This window comes from Osmerus mordax, chromosome 25 (genome assembly GCF_038355195.1).
Source record: "Osmerus mordax isolate fOsmMor3 chromosome 25, fOsmMor3.pri, whole genome shotgun sequence".
NCBI lineage: Eukaryota > Metazoa > Chordata > Actinopteri > Osmeriformes > Osmeridae > Osmerus > Osmerus mordax.
This window is the reverse complement of record NC_090074.1, coordinates 370049-387448: the sequence shown is the minus strand read 5'-3', so window position 1 is coordinate 387448 and position 17400 is coordinate 370049. Positions and strand designations below refer to the sequence as shown.

Below are 17400 nucleotides of genomic sequence, written 5' to 3'. Positions count from 1 at the left end.
AACACACTAGGTAACCCTCACTCTCACAGCACTGTGAACACACTAGGTAACCCTCACTCCCACAGCACTGTGAACACACTAGGTAACCCTCACTCCCACATCACTGTGAACACATTAGGTAACCCTCACTCCCACCAGCACTGTGAACACACTAGGTAACCCTCACTCCCACAGCACTGTGAACACACTAGGTAACCCTCACTCCCACAGCACTGTGACACCACTAGGTAACCCTCACTCCCACAGCACTGTGAACACATTAGGTAACCCTCACTCCCACAGCACTGTGAACACATTAGGTAACCTCACTCCCACAGCACTGTGAACACATTAGGTAACCCTCACTCCCACAGCACTGTGAACCCATTAGGTAACCCTCACTCCCACAGCACTGTGAACACACTAGGTAACCCTCACTCCCACAGCACTGTGAACACATTAGGTAACCCTCACTCCACAGCACTGTGACACATTAGGTAACCCTCACTCCCACAGCACTGTGAACACATTAGGTAACCCTCACTCCCACTGAAACTCACTGTGTGCTACAGACAGAGAAAGAGAAGTGTTTGTTGAACAGTGGTCACGGGTCAAGGCTGAGACAGCACTACTGCTCTCTTGTGGTATGTAGCCAGTTGCGTAAATTGCTGATGCAATTTCTCAGTAGTATGCTGTTTGAAATCATTTTCTCCTCCCTCCCTCCCTCCCTCCCTCCCTCCCTCCCTCCCTCCCTCCCTCCCTCCCTCTTTCTCTCTCTCTCTCTCTCTCTCTCTCTCTCTCTCTCTCTCTCTCTCTCTCTCTCTCTCTCTCTGTCTCCCTCTCCCTCCCTCCCTCCCTCTCCCTCTCCTCTCCCTCTCCCTCTCCCTCTCCCTCTCCCTCTCCCTCTCCCCCTCCCTCCCCCTCTCTCTCTCTCTCTCTCTCTCTCTCTCTCTCTCTCTCTCTCTCTCTCTCTGTCTCTCTCTGTCTCTCTCTGTCTCTCTGTCTCCCTCTCCCCCTCTCTCTCTCTCTCTCTCTCTCTCTCTCAGTATTTCCCGTCAGTCCTCCTGAACCCCTGGTGCTGCTCACCCCAACCACGTTGCCTCACAGCTAACCGACCCAGCAGGGGTCCTGCTGTCCTGGATCCCTCCAGCCAATCACACAGCGCCTATCCAGCATTACATCATGGAATTCCGTCTTGGGGAGAGGTGGGGACCTTCTGGACAACAGCATCCCTGCCGGCGGACACCGAGCTCCTGGCCAGAGACCTCATCCAGGTAAGACCTCATCCAGGTAACTACCCTGTCCCTCATCCAGGTAAGACCTCATCCAGGTAACTACCCTGTCCTCATCCAGGTAAGACCTCATCCAGGTAACTACCCTGTCCCTCATCCAGGTAACCTGCCAACTATGGAAGCAAATCAGTGACATCATGTTTTAAAAGGCATTGAATACTTAATATTGAAATTTAAACACCACCGAATTAGTTGGTTTTGAATTCACCTCTTTAAAATTGAAATATGAATTTATTCTACAATTTCGATTTAAAAAAACGGATACAAAAATTCAAGTTTTGGAATTTCAGGCTGCTCAAATTCAAACAGTAAAATTCAGATACCAAAAGATGTTTGAATTTGAGCAGCCTGAATTTTGTTATATTTGAATTGCAGAAGCTTGAATTTTTTTTGCTGAATTTTGGGGATCTGAATTTTACTGTTCAATTGTGCCTGAATTTCTAAACCAACAAAAAAAATGATAAAACCTTCTTTGGCTGCTCTGAAGTTGGATTTGACACGTTTCAGAGCGTGTGTTTGCAGTCGAGAGGGGTGTCCAGGTGTGGTCATCAGTGATGTGTGTGTGTGTGTGTAAGTGTGTGAAAGCATGTGTGTGAGTGAAGGCTGCTGCTGAAAGTTGTTGAGAGAGTGTTCTGCCAGGGGAGAATTATAGGTTGTTTTCAACTGTAGGAATCTGTGTTCTCACCAGTGTAGGTGAGAACACAGAAACCATGACATCACTTCTCACGTGACTGAGAAGCTCGAGTGCTTTTTCTTGTTGTAACCATCACAGCTGCACATGCTCCTTCTCATGTCCTCTCAACACCCACAGTCCCCCTCCCCCTCTCTCCCGCTCTCTCTCTCTCCCTCCCTCCCGCTCTCTCTCTCTCTCTCTCCCTCCCCCCTCCCCCTCTCTCCCGCTCTCTCTCCCTCCCGCTCTCTCTCTCCCTCCCCCTCCCCCCTCCCCCCCTCTCTCTCTCTCCCTCCCCCCTCCCCCCCTCTCTCTCTCTCCCTCCCGCTCTCTCTCCCTCCCTCCCGCTCTCCTCTCCCTCCCTCCCCTCCCTCCCTCCCTCCCTCCCTCCCTCCCTCCCTCCCTCCCTCCCTCCCTCCTCCCCCTCTCTCTCTCTCTCTCTCTCTCTCACTCACTCACTCACACTCACTCACACACACACACACACACACACACACACACACACACACACACACACCTACAGTATGTTAGTGGTTCCTGCTGCCACGCTTGACAGAAATGACTACAGTGGTCTGACAGCAGTGTGCTTGTGTGCGTTCATGTGCACCTGATACCAACTTTTACATCATACTGTTTTTTTTTATGTGACTAAATTGGGATTATCCTCATCTGAGAAGACAGGGGCAGAGACCCAACGCTCTCCCTCTCTCACACTCTCTCTAACAAACACTCTCTCTCTCACACACACACACTCTCTCTAACAAACACTCTCTCACACACACACACACACACACACACTCTCTCACACACTCTCTAACAAACACTCTCTCACACACACACACACTCTCTCTCACACACTCTCTCTCTCTAACAAACACTCTTTCACACACACTCTCTCACTCTCTCTTTCTAAACCTAACCATCTCTCTTCTCTGTCCCTTGCTCTCTCTTCTCTGTCTGGTGTTAGGAGGCGTGGTATGAGTTCCGGGTCCTGGCGGTGATGGAGGACTTGGTCAGCGAGCCCAGCAACATCGTAGGAGTGTCCAGCACAGGTCAGTCCACAGCAGCTTCTGTACGCTCAAGAGTGAACAATATGTCGTTATCAATCATCTACAGTAACTCAATCATATAACTTGTCAATGTTAAGTGTTAAAATCCAATTCAATTCGTCACAGAGCATTAAAAGAACACCTTCAGTTCCACATACTTCAGTTTACAATGTCCCACCCTGAAAAGTATGAGATCATCACCCACGTCCACCCAGCAGAACCAGTCCTGTTAGAGTTAGTGAGGGCGCAGCGCTTTAGAAGGATGAGCTGCTGAATCAGACCAGCTGGACAGCTGGCTGCTTGTTTGAATGATTGGCAAGAGCCTGACGATGGACTGATAGACACACATAGACACACACACATGTAAGTAGGAGGATCGTAAGGCCGGAGACGTTTGGGGTTTTGTCCCCGGCTTGGGAAACCCAATTCAATTCTGGTTAGATGTTCAGGGAGATAATTGACTCGTTAATATCTGACTCCAATTTTAGAAATTTGCACGGGTGCGTTACCTGTAACCTTGAGCGCAAAACAGTTAATGACATGAAACTCTGGCGTAGGTAAAAATCGTCTGCTTGATCAGAGCATCGACCCTAAATGGGGACACCGGTCATATGACTGAAAGGTTGTCTAACGCATACAAATTCTGTAGTAGACCAAGTGATGCCCTTGCAAGACAAGAGAACATGTTAAACACATGTTGGTCTGCTGCAAGACAAGGGAACATGTTAAACACATGTTGGTCTGCTGCAAGACAAGGGAACATGTTAAACACATGTTGGTCTGCTGCAAGACAAGGGAACATGTTAAACACATGTTGGTCTGCTGCAAGACAAGGGAACATGTTAAACACATGTTGGTCTGCTGCAAGACAAGGGAACATGTTAAACACATGTTGGTCTGCTGCAAGCCCAAACTCTGTAAACCCTGTACATGTACATGTTACAGCATTACAATTATGACTAGAATGTAATACATAAAATAAGAAACACAATCATATCAAACATGACCTAAAAAGCTGTTTAGAACTATATTTACAAGAACACAACTTTTTATGATAATTTCAGAGTCTTCCTCAGTCCACCTTCCTCTTCAACTGTTGAGACCACCTTTCCAGAGGTGATCATTAAGGTGTGATTGTCATTTTAGCATTCATGCAAATCAACGACTGTCCCAGACGAGTGTCTGGGTGACCAGTGACAAAGGGGCTGCCAAAACAGCCCTACACACATATGTACAGGCACATACACACATTGAAATGTGTTTGGCCTGAGTATTTAATACTCAGGTTGATAGTGGTGCACAGCATCAGATAAAGCAGTGTCAGGCATGACTGGGTGATTCTGAGGGATGCTCATTAAAGCCTTGATCCTTGAAACAGGGTTTCTCTAAAGTGTTGAGCTGTTTGTTTGTCTTCTCTGTGTGCAAGAAATACAAGTTTGTTATCTACTTCTGAACTTCTGTACCCATCTCCCCAGACTTCTTCCCCCCCCCAGACCTGGGGGAGGAGGGGGGCCTGGCGAGGCCTGTGGTGGCAGGCATCGTGGCAACCATCTGTTTCCTGGCGGCGGCCGTCCTCTTCAGCACCCTGGCAGCCTGCTTCGTCAACAAGCAGCGCCGACGCAAGCTCAAGAGGAGGAGAGGTGAGGCCTAGCTCTGAGCAGCACCTCCTCTCAGGGTGGTGATCTTTAGAGGCAATGCTCTGCGTTCAACAAACGTATTGTGCTTTTGGAGTTCTCTGCGCTCACAGACAATGACTTGTCATGTTGTCATCATTTTTAGTCACAGGACATTTTCGGCATCTATTGTTAATGTTTTTGACCAGATGTATCTTTTTTCCAGACCCTCCTCTCTCCATAACCCACTGCAGGAAAAGCTTGGAGACTCCGTAAGTAAAAAAACACCACATCGTCTCAGATTTACCTGAGGATGGGGAGGAGTTATAGGGTTGTATATAGCTTCCTGTGGAGGTCCCCCCCTCGTAGGAAGACTGATCTACAGCCTGGGAACATCCCCAACTGACTACTGTTTACATTTATTGTAAACTTGACGGTTGAGAACTGGGTGATTAAATAATGTGCAGGAGAAGAGCTGCCTACAGGGTGTGAGTACAGACACAGTCATACGTGTTCCTGACAGGCGGTTCCCCCGCCTCACTCTGGGCTGTCAGTGTAAATCTTGGAAGGAGGTGCAGTGGTAGATTGAGCCAGAAGGTTGTGTCAGTGAGCTGCCCTGCACCTCTTCCCTCCTGAGGAACAGAAAGTCACAGGAAGTCTTCTTCTTCAGGTAAAGTGTGATGGGCAGAGTGTTAATAAATGGTCTGGTGGTGATGGGAGTGTACTGTTTGATGCTGCTGCTGCCCCTCCCGCTTGTGTCACGATTCAGGGTTGGAAATTAGGGAGGCTGGGGGCTAAGGGGGGGGCTGGGGGTCCCAGGGGGGGGCTGGGGGTCCCGGGGGGGGCTGGGGGCCAAGGGGGGGGGGCTGGGGGCCAAGGGGGGCTGGGGGCCAAGGGGGGGGGGCTGGGGGTCCCAGGGGAGGGGGGGGGGGGGCTGGGGGCCAAGGGGGGGGGGGGACTGGGGATCCCGGGGGAGGGGGGGGGGCTGGGGGGTCTCAAGGGGGCTGGGGGTCCCAGAGGGGGGGTGTGATGTTTTGCTATAGTTGGGGGGTCCCACAAAACTGGTGTTGTTCCTTATGGAACGCTCCAGAGGGGCTTGATACAGTCAGGAGTGAATCTCTTGGAGGCTCATGTTCAGAATGTTCCAATTCCTAGCATAGGATTTCATAACATTAACAAGTGGAAAAGATACAGATAAGAAAGCAATATCGTGTTCAGGATGATGACATTTTATGGAACCCTCAGGAGTCGTAGGTCATTTTGAACCCTGGATTATGAGGCTGAGACACTCTCATTATAAAGGCGCTCGCTAGCAACGACCGCTAGATGTGAGGTTCCATGGCAGCACCCCCACACACCACTTCCAGTTGGGGAGGGGCCCCAGTGACACCTGAAGGGTTTACGAGACGTGTGTGTGTGCGCGTGTGTGTGTGCGCGTGAAAGGTTGACGAGACGTGTGTGTGTGTGTGAAGGGTCGACGTGTGTGTTTTATCCACAGTTCTAATAACTTTGACATTGGATTTGTTGCACAGATTTTTTAATGTCAAGCAGATGCGCTGATGTGAGTCTTTCGTTTTCTCTAAATATGTGGCAACATTGTGTTTGCAACATAAGTTTTGAACCAATGTCAGAACAGTAAAAAAGTCAGCAATCCAGGCTTGCAGTTATCTTTATATCTTTATCTTCACATTATAATCTTTAAACAGTATGATCCAATACCGTATATGCTACAGTAGGCTGGAGGAACACGGTTTGACCTTGCAGAAAGAAAATGAGATTTTTATGTTTCTGTAAAATACAATGATGCCACACAGACATCTGGTGCTAGGAAACGCTCCTATATTGTACAGCCTGGTGTGTTTGTCAGATGCACCCAGGGTCGTTAGAGCTATGCTATTGGAGGAAGTTATCTCATTTAACTTATTCATCTAAAGACAGTTAACTCATTCATCTAAAGACAGTTAACTCATTCATCTAAAGACAGTTAACTCATTCATCTAAAGACAGTTAACTCATTCATCTAAAGACAGTTAACTCATTCATCTAAAGACAGTCATTTCCTAGACACACACACAGACAGTATTTGTCTGATGTTTGTCAACATTATATTGATATAAATTTACTTAAGTATTAACTCGATTTACTTTCTCCAAAGTTATGTGTAAAACATGTCTATTTTTGTAAAAGGATTAAAGGATGTGGATTTAGCGATTTCTGCTAATTAAAGGCCCAATGTAAAATTTTGGTTGGCCTTTGCTATTTCCATATGATTTTATGATTATTTACAAAAATACAGAAAACAAATATAAGAAATTACTGTAATTTTATTTGTACAATTATGTGTGAACAAAGCAAGACCATGGCTACAAATTATTGTGAACTTCCTCACATCCACAACACTCAGAACGCAGTTCACACTGTCCTAGACTGTGTGATCCTCTATCTATCGATCTATCTGTTGTGTCTGTCTTTATTTCACGAGTCTCTCAAATCCTCCTTCTGTTATTCTGTCCTCTGTTCTCTCTACTGTTCTTCTGTCACCTGAATATCATCCGGTCTCTTGCTGTATGGACGTTTAGATACCTCATTTACAGCCTCTGTTCTCCTCCTCTTCCTCCTTCTCTCCTCCTTTCTTCTCCTACTCCTTCTCCTTTCTTCTCTTACCCATCCTCCTTCTCCTCCTTCTCTTCCTCATCCTTCTCTCCTCTTCCTCCTCCCTTCTCCTCCTCCCCCTGCTCTCCTTCTCCATCTTCTCCTCCTCCATCTCTTGTCGTCCCCCGCAGGAGTCCTCTTAGCTCCCTCCCCGGGGTTGAGCCCTACTGGGGAGACGGCCGAAGCCTCAGGCCCCCTGCCTCCAGTCCTCAGTGAGTGAGCCCTGCCCTGTCCCCCCTTACCCACCTCACCTACCCCTGCCCTCCCCTGTCTCACCCTGCCCTGTCCCCCCTTACCCACCTCACCTACCCCTGCCCTCCCCCCTGCCCTCCCCTGTCTCACCCTGGCCTGTCCCCCCTTACCCACCTCACCTCCCCCCTCCCCTGTCCCCCCTTACCCACCTCACCTGCCCTCCCCCCTGACCTCCCCCCTTACCCACCTCACCTCCCCCCTCCCCTGTCCCCCCTTACCCACCTCACCTGCCCTCCCCCCTGACCTCCCCCCTTACCCACCTCACCTCCCCCCTGGCCTGTCCCCCCTTACCCACCTCACCTCCCCCCTGGCCTGTCCCCCCTTACCCACCTCACCTCCCCCCTGGCCTGTCCCCCCTTACCCACCTCACCTCCCCCCTGCCCTGTCCCCCCTTACCCACCTCACCTCTCCCCTGCCCTCCCCTGTCTCACCCCTGCCCTCGCTCACCCCTTCCCCGCTTCCCCCGGCCTGCCTCCTCCTCCTCCCTCCCTCCCCCCTGCCCAGCACACCAGTAGCCTCCCTGCTGGTCTGGGCTGCATGCTCTCCTGACAGCACACTCCCAGCATCATGCTAGGGGCCAGAGAGCCCTGTGAGGGATCCACTCAAGGGAGATGCAGAAGTGATGGCCAGTCCTTCCAGTTTCTAAAGCACAAGAAGATTATTTGAAGTCATCAGGGGGTTTGAAGTGGTTTACATGTCCAGCAGAGGGCGGTCTCCCTGCACAGAGCTTCACTTTATTCACATCTCTTTGTTATTTGGGTATTTAACCCTTGTGTTATCTTTGGGTCATTCTGAACCATCAGTCATTGTGACCCACCGTTGTATTGCGACAACTTTACCGCATACAAAAACAAACTGAGGAATTTTCTTTTAACCGTCGGGCTGTCTCAGACCCCCCACATTGCAAAGGTTAAAAGAAAATGCTATTTAGTTGTTTTTGTATTGGGTAAAATTGGGTAAACACAGCGATGGTTCGTTGTGAACCTTTGGGTCATGTGGCAGCACAAGGGTTAAAACATTATTTTCAGTAGCAGGGCTTTATTTACATATCTGTGCATGAGTCAAGTACTGCGAAACTTATGTTCTTATTGAGTACACGTTAAATAATCATGTATATTTTGCCCAGAAACGTCCGTTAACAATGTATGCTTGGTTCCTGTCTGTTGCATGGCAACACACTCTCCCACCACTTTCAATAGAGTTCCAGCTTAAGGTCAAATTACTCCTGAATTGTTTCAAGGCCATTGTGGTAAAATCCATTCACCTCATCCACAATAAATCCACGATAAACCCCTACTGCTGGACATGTAATACTAAACCAGTCTTGGTATGTAGAAGGTATCTAGCAGGACTGGTTGCTTCTCTTTTGAGTTGGCAGGCCTTCCATCCCAGTTAGTCTCACAGTACAATGGTAAAGTCCCCTGGCATCTCATTGGCTGCACTTCTGTTTGTGCTTCTGCCTCCGCCCTGTCCTCTGCAACAGGAAACTCCAGCTCTCCCAGCTGCCTCACAGGCTGGTCTGTACCATCCGGCCCCTTCCACTACTCTGTAAAACATAACAGTCCAGAATGAGAGCTTTGTCAGTGAGTGTATCAGTGTGTTCCACCCTCCTGGTGGGTTTCTGAGAAGCTCAATGTGCCTTGTGTTCTTCCAGATATTTTGCAGCCAAACAACCCCTCAATCGCTGCCTCTTTGTGACGAACCCACCCCTGCACACTCGAGCTTGACCTAGCCCTGCCAAATCTGCACACCTCTACTTATCTAGCTTTTGTGAACTTATTTCCTGTGATGCATTGTTTCCTTTAAACATATTTTCTTGGACAAATTATTATCTTGATAAACGCTTCTGGAAAAGTTCTCCCATTTTCCATGCTTTGTAAGTTTGAAATGGATTTATTCTCTCAGAAGTATTATTTATTCAGTATAGTTTGTGTAAGCTTGTTGTAGTTAGTATTCAGCATCAGTGCCAAATCGTGATCCTGGTTTTACGCAAATATTATGCAGTTATTGTATTTTACGCATGTGTAGTTTTATAACAAGTGAAAGTGTTCAATTTACAGGCAATGTTCTCATACCTGCACATTAGATACACGGCAAATACAGATGGTTATTTAATGGGTATCTACCTTTTTCATAATGAAAAACTACCCAGAATATTATTTTCAAACTTGCAGCTGATGAACCTAGAATAAATGACATTGAATTGAAGAGAACAAATATTATTGCCTTTAATCCTGTAGCTGTCCTCATCCTGTAGCTGTCCTCATCCTGTAGCTGTCCTCATCCTGTAGCTGTCCTCATCCTGTAGCTGTCCTCATCCTGTAGCTGTCCTCATCCTGTAGCTGTCCTCATCCTGTAGCTGTCCTCATCCTGTAGCTGTCCTCATCCTGTAGCTGTCCTCATCCTGTAGCTGTCCTCATCCTGTAGTCTTGGTTTCACAGCAACACATTTTGGAACATGACCAGACAGTTTTGAGTGTCTTGAATGCAGGCCTTGTTGCTATGGATCTTCTTCTTACAGTCAGAAACTATATTTGCAGACTCATGAAGCACAAACTTGCTGTCACAGTGGGTTCCTCTGGCAGCTTAGTGTTCTCCAGATGTACTGGGAAAACTAAAGTGCTGCATTTGCTCTTCCACTAAACAATCATGAAAATACGCTGAAAAAATGAGTTTGTGTCAACGGTATAGAATGTGGCATTTTGGACTGTTTCAATGCTTTCAAATCAAAGAGTTGCAGCTGATAATTAAATCACTGTTAGGGTTCCATACACTATCTTATGCCTCCAACTGCTTACATTTCAAATTAAAGGAAATGTAAGAAATATTAAAGCCAGTATTTAGTTACAAAAAGTGCATTCAACATCTGTTGGTCTCAGACTCTTTCATTAGCTTGAAGATCAAATGAAACACAAAGTACTTTCATTAGTAGTTGTTAAAGTGTCTGAAAATGTCACATTGTGTCTCTTACTACATTGTCATATTTAAATCGTATTTTCATATGCCTTGAGTGTATAGCAGATGTGTACAGCTATGTTAACGTTATTGTTTGAATAGTTAGGAGGGCGCTGCACTCAGCAGAGACAAGATCTTTGCCATCTCGGTCATCTAGGTCAGTTGCCATGGAAACGCCTCCTTCGCCAGTACAAGCACAATAACAAGAAATATGAAAAACCCTGAGCAAAGCGCTGTATTTTGTCTAAATAAAGATATTATCATTTCAAAAATCCCTTTCCTCTCTTGTTTCTGGGAAATGCTTGTTGTTCCTCATTACTTGGTAACTCTCATGGCTACATTGAATTATTAATGGCTTTGAATTAGACACATACAATTGACTGAGTTGGTAATAAATGTATTTGAAGTGTTTGCAACTTGACATAAAAGAACATGTACAACACTAATACTACATGAGATGATACTGTAAGAGGCCATCAATAATGAGAGAGTGTTTCCAGGGAGGGATGACAAGGCATCTCCAGAAAAAGGTGGAGAACAATATCAACACTACAGTCAAGATCAATACTGGCTGCTTGGGAGTTACATGTTCCAGAAACATTCAGTTCCCTGGATTGAGTCACTACATTTCTAAATTGAGCTCAAAGCTTCTGATCAATGGTATCAATATGAATCACAGACATTAACAGCATGATTAAAGACATTATTGATGTTGAGATTCTGCAGACAGACAAACAAATCAGCAGTCTTTCATGTCTCAAAAGCTGTGTCTAGACAAATTAAATTAATGGTACAGCACGGCATAAAGTCTGTCTACAGCGTATCAATAGTGGGATATTTGGTTTAGAGCAAATCTAAGTTGAAGAGTGAAGGAGTTTCAGCCAGAATGTTCTCATGCTTGGGTCTAGTCTGTGTGTGTTTGAGTGATGGAGGTTAGTGGTCTGTGTGTGTTTAAGTGATGGAGGTTAGTGGTCTTTGTGTGTTTGAGTGATGGAGGTTAGTGGTCTTTGTGTGTTTGAGTGATGGAGGTTAGCGACCTGGTTCTGACCGGCTTCCATTTTCTGCTTGACAGGGTGTCCTCTGGGAAGGACAGTCCAGAGAGCATGCGTTCGGTGGGACCGCCGTCTGAATCGTCAGAGGATGGACACGGCCTTCACGTTAAGCACATGCCCTCCAGCCCTGGGAGGAAGGAGGAGCTCTCTCTGTACAAGAAGACCAAAAGAGCAATAATCAGCAAGAGGTACAGCGTGTCCAAGCAGGAGGCGGAGCCCACCACGCCCATCGAACTGATCAGCCGAGGGCCGGATGGACGCTTTGTCATGGACCCCTCCGACGTGGAGATGTCCGTTAAGCCTCGACGCATCGAGGGCTTCCCATTCGTGGAAGAGACCGACCTGTATCCAGAGTTCCGCCAGTCGGATGAAGAGAACGACGACCCTGGGCCCATGCCTCCCGTCATGGCCACACTCCGGCCTCACCAGATCTCCCCCATGTCCTCCAGCCAGGACTCCTACATGCAGCCTCCAGCCTACAGCCCTCGCTTCCAGAGGCCCATGGAAGGTATGACCATCATGGAGAGCAGCCGTCTGCAAGCCACGGGCCAGATCCGAGGCTCTCTCCACCACAGGGTGTTCCCCCCCAGCCACTTCTACAGCTACCTGGGCAGTCCTGGGGAACACGACCCCCCCCCTCCCTTCTACATGCCCGACACCAGCCCTCTGAGCTCCGTCATGTCCTCCCCTCCATATCTCCCAGAAGGACCTTTTGGTCACCCAGTCATTCCTGAAGAAATGGGGGAGGGAGACGTCCACCATTACGCCGTTTCCAGCTTCCCCCTGACGCTCACCTCATCCTCCCGCTCCCCAGACATCTGGCAAAGACCGGATTTCACCTTCGCCAGTCTTGAGCCTCACTTCATCTTCCCTCCTCACCACTCTCTGCATCTCCATCGGGAGCCTATGTTTCCCCCCCCTCCTCACGTCCTTCCCCTCGGGGCTCTCCAGCCCTCGTCCCTGCAGATGCCCTCCTATCCTGGTGTCCTGTCGCTGGAGGCCCCAAAGAGCCGGCCAGGCAAGTCTCCCAGCAAGGCCAAGTGGCCTCCAGCCAAGCATGTAGCTATGCAAGAGGCCCCGGGTCTGGGCCAGCTGAGACACACCAGTAATGGGATGGGTGTGCCTGTCTTGCCTTACCCCGCCCCCATGGCCCATGTGGTTCCCAGCACGTTCAGCAGTCTGGACACGCGATGGTTCGAGCCCCCTCGGTTCAGCCCCAGGCAGATCCGCAGGATGGAGTCCAGCATGCAGCAGGTGGTGCTGCAGCCCTCGCGCCTCTCGCCCCTCACCCAGAGCCCCCTCAGCTCCCACAACGGCTCCCCGGAGATCGTGGTGCGCCCCCGGCCCCGCCCCGGCCTCGTGCAGCCCTCCATCCCTCCAGAAATGTCAGAGATCACCCTACTTCCCCCCACGTCAGCCAGCTTCTCCCGACGGTCCTCCCCTTCCTCCTCTCCCGCCCAAAGTAGCAGGAGGGCCAGTCCCAGCTACCGCTCCCAAATGGCCCTGGCCACATCCGCCACCAGCTACCCCTCACAGTCCCCCTCACCCCCCGTGGAAAGCGGCAACGTTTTTGGACAAATGCCGTCCCAGAGGAGGACTGAAGAGGAGGTCCTGCCGTCTGAGCCGTCTCCTCCACAGCTGTCGTCTTCAGGGTAGGTGCTGCGCCCCCGGACAGGGACCCATGTGTGGCCATCTGCCTCATCACATTCTGCTTTGAGTTGCCCTTAAAGTTTGACCACAGTGTTGCAAAAAGGTTCTCTGCTATCTGCATTAGCAAGCATACTTTTCAATCAAATGGAAGGAATGTTTGGCGTCCAAATTTATTATCAATTTTAAATTTAAAGTTTTCAGGATGTCTTACATCATCCCGCATTGCCCTAATATAGAGAGAGATATTTGATTAGCTTGGGAGTTACATTGTTCTCAACTCAATCAATGCTGCTTTTCATGCCAGACATCAAATTTAAAACATTCATAAAAAATAATCTGTGAAGCATTGTGTTAAAATTGTCACCTTCAGGAAATTCCTTCTCTATTTGTATGTAAACACCCTGGCATTGTAACAAAAAATAATTATGTGACAAGAAACATGCATTTGCTTCACAGATGACCACAGAACAGAACATTTGGGGCTACAGTATGTCTTGAAAGAAAGCACCATTCTATTTGTCCATTTTCAGCGCATTGTGCTATTTGTTGAATATGAGCCCCTTAAAGCCTGGAATCAGAGGAACATCTGGAAGGCTGTTTCTCCATCTGCGCCTCGCTTCACCCTGCTTTCACCCAACAGGAGGAAGCCCATATTCTGCACCCTAATTGACTTGTGTCTGCCTGGATGGTAGAGGTCTTGTTGAGGAGCCAAGGAGGGCTGGAGTATGGCTGCAGTCACAGGGCTCATCTCTTCCTTAGTGACCTGATAGCTTGACCTCCTCCTATCCCCCAACCCTCTCTCCTCAATCTCTCCCCTCAATCTCTCCCCCCTCTCCTCTCTGTCCACCCTTACCCCTATGCCCCCCTCCCTTCCCCCTGTCCCCCAGGTCCCAGGGTGTCCCTCAGGTCCCAGGGTGTCCCCCAGGTCCCAGGGTGCTCCCTCAGGTCCCAGGGTGTCCCCCAGGTCCCAGGGTGCTCCCTCAGGTCCCAGGGTGTCCCCCAGGTCCCAGGGTGTCCCTCAGGTCCCAGGGTGTCCCCCAGGTCCCAGGGTGTCCCCCAGGTCCCAGGGTGTCCCCCAGGTCCGGCTCCCAGGGTGCTTGTTGGGCGAAGTGCTGCAGGGCCTGTTTGCTTGTCATGTGTTGCAGTGTCTCCATCATACAGTGTGACGTTAGGGCTGGTTCTCTCCTGGAGTCTGACCTGCTTTGTTTTTGATCTCAGCTATCTGGGCAGCGTTGTTGACACCAGGTCCTCCACACCTCAATAGGTAAGGGTCGGATCCATGTCTGAGAGGGGGGGGTCGCAGGTGGGGCTTTAATCACCTCGTCCTTTAAAGGGGAATACGAGCCTTTGGATCTTGTTTTGTTTACTTCCTTACTTCTATCAACTTCTTATTTTCGTTTTTTTGTTTTTTTTTTGTTTCCCAAAGTATTTCAGTTCTGCAGTCTTCAACACTATGCATTCTGATTTTAGTTTGCATATGCTGCTGTCTGAGCAAGCCTCAGGTTAGGCACGTTTCTCTGAAGTCGCTTCCTCCTGGTGTTAATGCTGGAAACACTGAAGGAGCGTTTGATTTGAAACACTTGGCACAGAAATCTGACACCCTACAGTGTGAAGTTGAAAGTAGTAGTCCTGCACAAACATAGATCCAGATGCTTCACAAAGCTGCAAACGTTACTTTGGTGCGGGAGAATGTCATCTTTTTGATGTATAAAAACATTAACTTTTTGTAGCTGTTACTGATGCATAGCTTAGAAGGCAAGTCTGTTAGTGTGGGTTTTCCTGGCTAGTAACAGATTTAGTCTCTCTGATACAGACATATTTAGCAGCCCTCTCAAGATGCTTTTGATAACACTAATTGAAAATATTTCTTTACTCAGATTCCTAGGAAATATTTCATGAGAATAAACTCCTCTGTATTTAGAAGATGAACCAAAATACTTGAGAGCGCAATATAACACTTGTATGTTTGGACTGCAGAACAGTTGTCACTATCATGTGAAGCAAGTGTCTTTCCAGAACACACTAATTTTTTTATTGTGGGGAAATTTTAATAAGTCGAGGGCATGGGTTAAGCACACCCAGTTCTGAGTGCCCTATGAAGTGGATGTCAAGGTATTCCCCTTTAAAGTCCTGTTCCATGTGCAAACTGCCATGCATGCTATTGCTAAATATTTCTCCTCAGTAAAAAAAAAAAAAGAAACAGAAAAAAAAGATCAACTATCTGAATAAACTGTTACATTTGTTGTCCACGTGTTTGGTTTTTTGGTTTTGGCTTATTTTCCGTTATGTGACTGTTCCCAAGTAGCCATTTCCCCTCCCGCCATCTCTCCCTGTCAGCATGGTGAAGCCCATTGTAGACAGTTTCCATGTCTATGAATACATACTGATGATGCTGTGTTGCTCAGATGTGGTTTTCCCCCTCTACTAACAGCCTTCCATTTCTCCCAACAGCCACAAACACAGGACAGCCCCTCTGTAATGCTATGTGTTTTCCTTGCCTTGTGAAAGAGCCCGGTTGTGTATTGACAGAGTGCGTGGGTTAGGGTAACCGTGGGCTGACAGGTTAACGTGTCTCTGTATGTGGAATGGACGGCAGACACTGTCAACACACCTGCACACACATGAACACACCTGCACACCCTCCACAACATTTAAACTGTTCAGATTAAGGTAGAAAATTCAGGGTACGTGTTTGCACTTGTGATTTGATAAAGGGCGTAAAGATTGGAATGGGTTGTATACAGCATGTAATGCATTGTAATTTAAACTGTTCTTCTTCAATCACAACAGGTGCAAACTTTATCACGTCCTTTCTCTCTATGATGGTTCAAAGTAAATGGACAGATTTTAGATCAATAGCCTGCTTATTTAATAAAATAATATGTCGATATAAATATGACACCAGTGTAATTTATTAGACATTGCTTTCATTTGGATGTTCTGATAAGAACTCTCCCTGTGGCTGTAGCCTGGTGTGTCGTAGAGGAGAACCAGCCAGCCGGAGGTTTGATCGACGCTCCTGGGGTTATCTGTCTCTTCTTTTTGTTTTTGCTCAGAAAACGTGGAGGTGATCCGAGCGGGCCTGTGGGGCCTGAGAGGATAGAGGCACTGAGATACCAACGTCTTAAAAAAGTCAAGAAGATGGTCGTCAACAACAACAACTCAAAGAGTAGAAAGAAAGCAGGTGAGTGTCCAGCTGCAGTGTGTGTTTGTTCTGCAGTGTGTGTTTGTTCTGCTTCACCAAAGAAGAAGACAGGCAGAGATGGCTGAGGTATCCTGTCAGGTATTGTGGTGGCTGAGGTGTCCTGTCAGGTAACGTGGTGGCTGAGGTGTCCTGTCAGGTATCGTGGTGGCTGAGGTGTCCTGTCAGGTATCGTGGTGGCTGAGGTGTCCTGTCAGGTATCGTGGTGGCTGAGGTGTCCTGTCAGGTATCGTGGTGGCTGAGGTGTCCTGTCAGGTAACGTGGTTCCTGGTCCTCTGAGGGGCGTTCAGAGATTTCAAGATTCTCCAGCATATTTTTGTCTGTGTGTTTGTGTTCCTTGTTTTGCTGAAGGTCGGATCTCTGCCCCAGTCTGAAGTTGTGTGCGCTCTGCAGCAGATTTATTCAAGGAGCTTCTGATTTTTGACTCTGTTTAGAGAAACAGATCTTGCAATGTTACATCTAACACTCTTTTCTTTTCTTTGACTTTGCCTTGCCTTTCCATCCACGATCCACTAGTACCCCTAGTCCTTACTCTCCTCCCTCACCCCCTGTCTCTGTACCTGACCCCTGACCTCCCTCTGACCCCTGTCCCCTCCCCCAGGTGACTCCTCCTCTCAGCCCCAGCCCCCCTGCTCCTCCCGGGTGCTGCAGCCTGAAGAAGCTCTCTACCTCCGCAAGAAGAAGAAGGCTCCTCTCAGACAGGACCCGTACGCCCGCTTCTCTGCCCTGCTGTACCGCCGTCCTCCCAGGGAGGACCAAAAGGCCATTCTGGCCAGCATGGACAGCATGGACCCAGACCATGCCACTCTCCTCTGAGTCCGCCAAGGTTAAACTACTTCCCCAAAACGTCACATGCCATTAAAACTCACTTCTGCCCCAGGGAAAAAAGGGTTGTCAGAACAAAAAAGACAAAAGGAAAATAGAGTGTCTACCTGAGGTTTACAAAGTCTTGCTCCAGTGTAAAACATACAAGAAAGCATTGTAGTTTCTTTATTTAGAAAGAATGTTTTGGGGTCCATGAACCTAGAGGTATAG

At 48.3% G+C, this 17400-nt stretch overlaps 1 protein-coding gene across 1 annotated transcript in view; it reads left to right on the top strand.

Moving 5' to 3' along the window:
* Positions 1 to 17181, top strand: part of igsf9bb (immunoglobulin superfamily, member 9Bb) — a 49563-nt gene extending 32382 nt beyond the window's left edge. The window contains 12 exon segments of the mRNA XM_067228570.1: positions 1026 to 1069; positions 1071 to 1099; positions 1101 to 1188; positions 1190 to 1216; positions 1218 to 1253; positions 2909 to 2993; positions 4466 to 4630; positions 4830 to 4875; positions 11534 to 13165; positions 14096 to 14116; positions 16241 to 16347; positions 16967 to 17181. Of these exon segments, the coding sequence (XP_067084671.1) occupies positions 1026 to 1069; positions 1071 to 1099; positions 1101 to 1188; positions 1190 to 1216; positions 1218 to 1253; positions 2909 to 2993; positions 4466 to 4630; positions 4830 to 4875; positions 11534 to 13165; positions 14096 to 14116; positions 16241 to 16347; positions 16967 to 17181 (2495 nt within the window).
* The last annotated feature ends 219 nt before the right edge of the window (positions 17182 to 17400 follow it).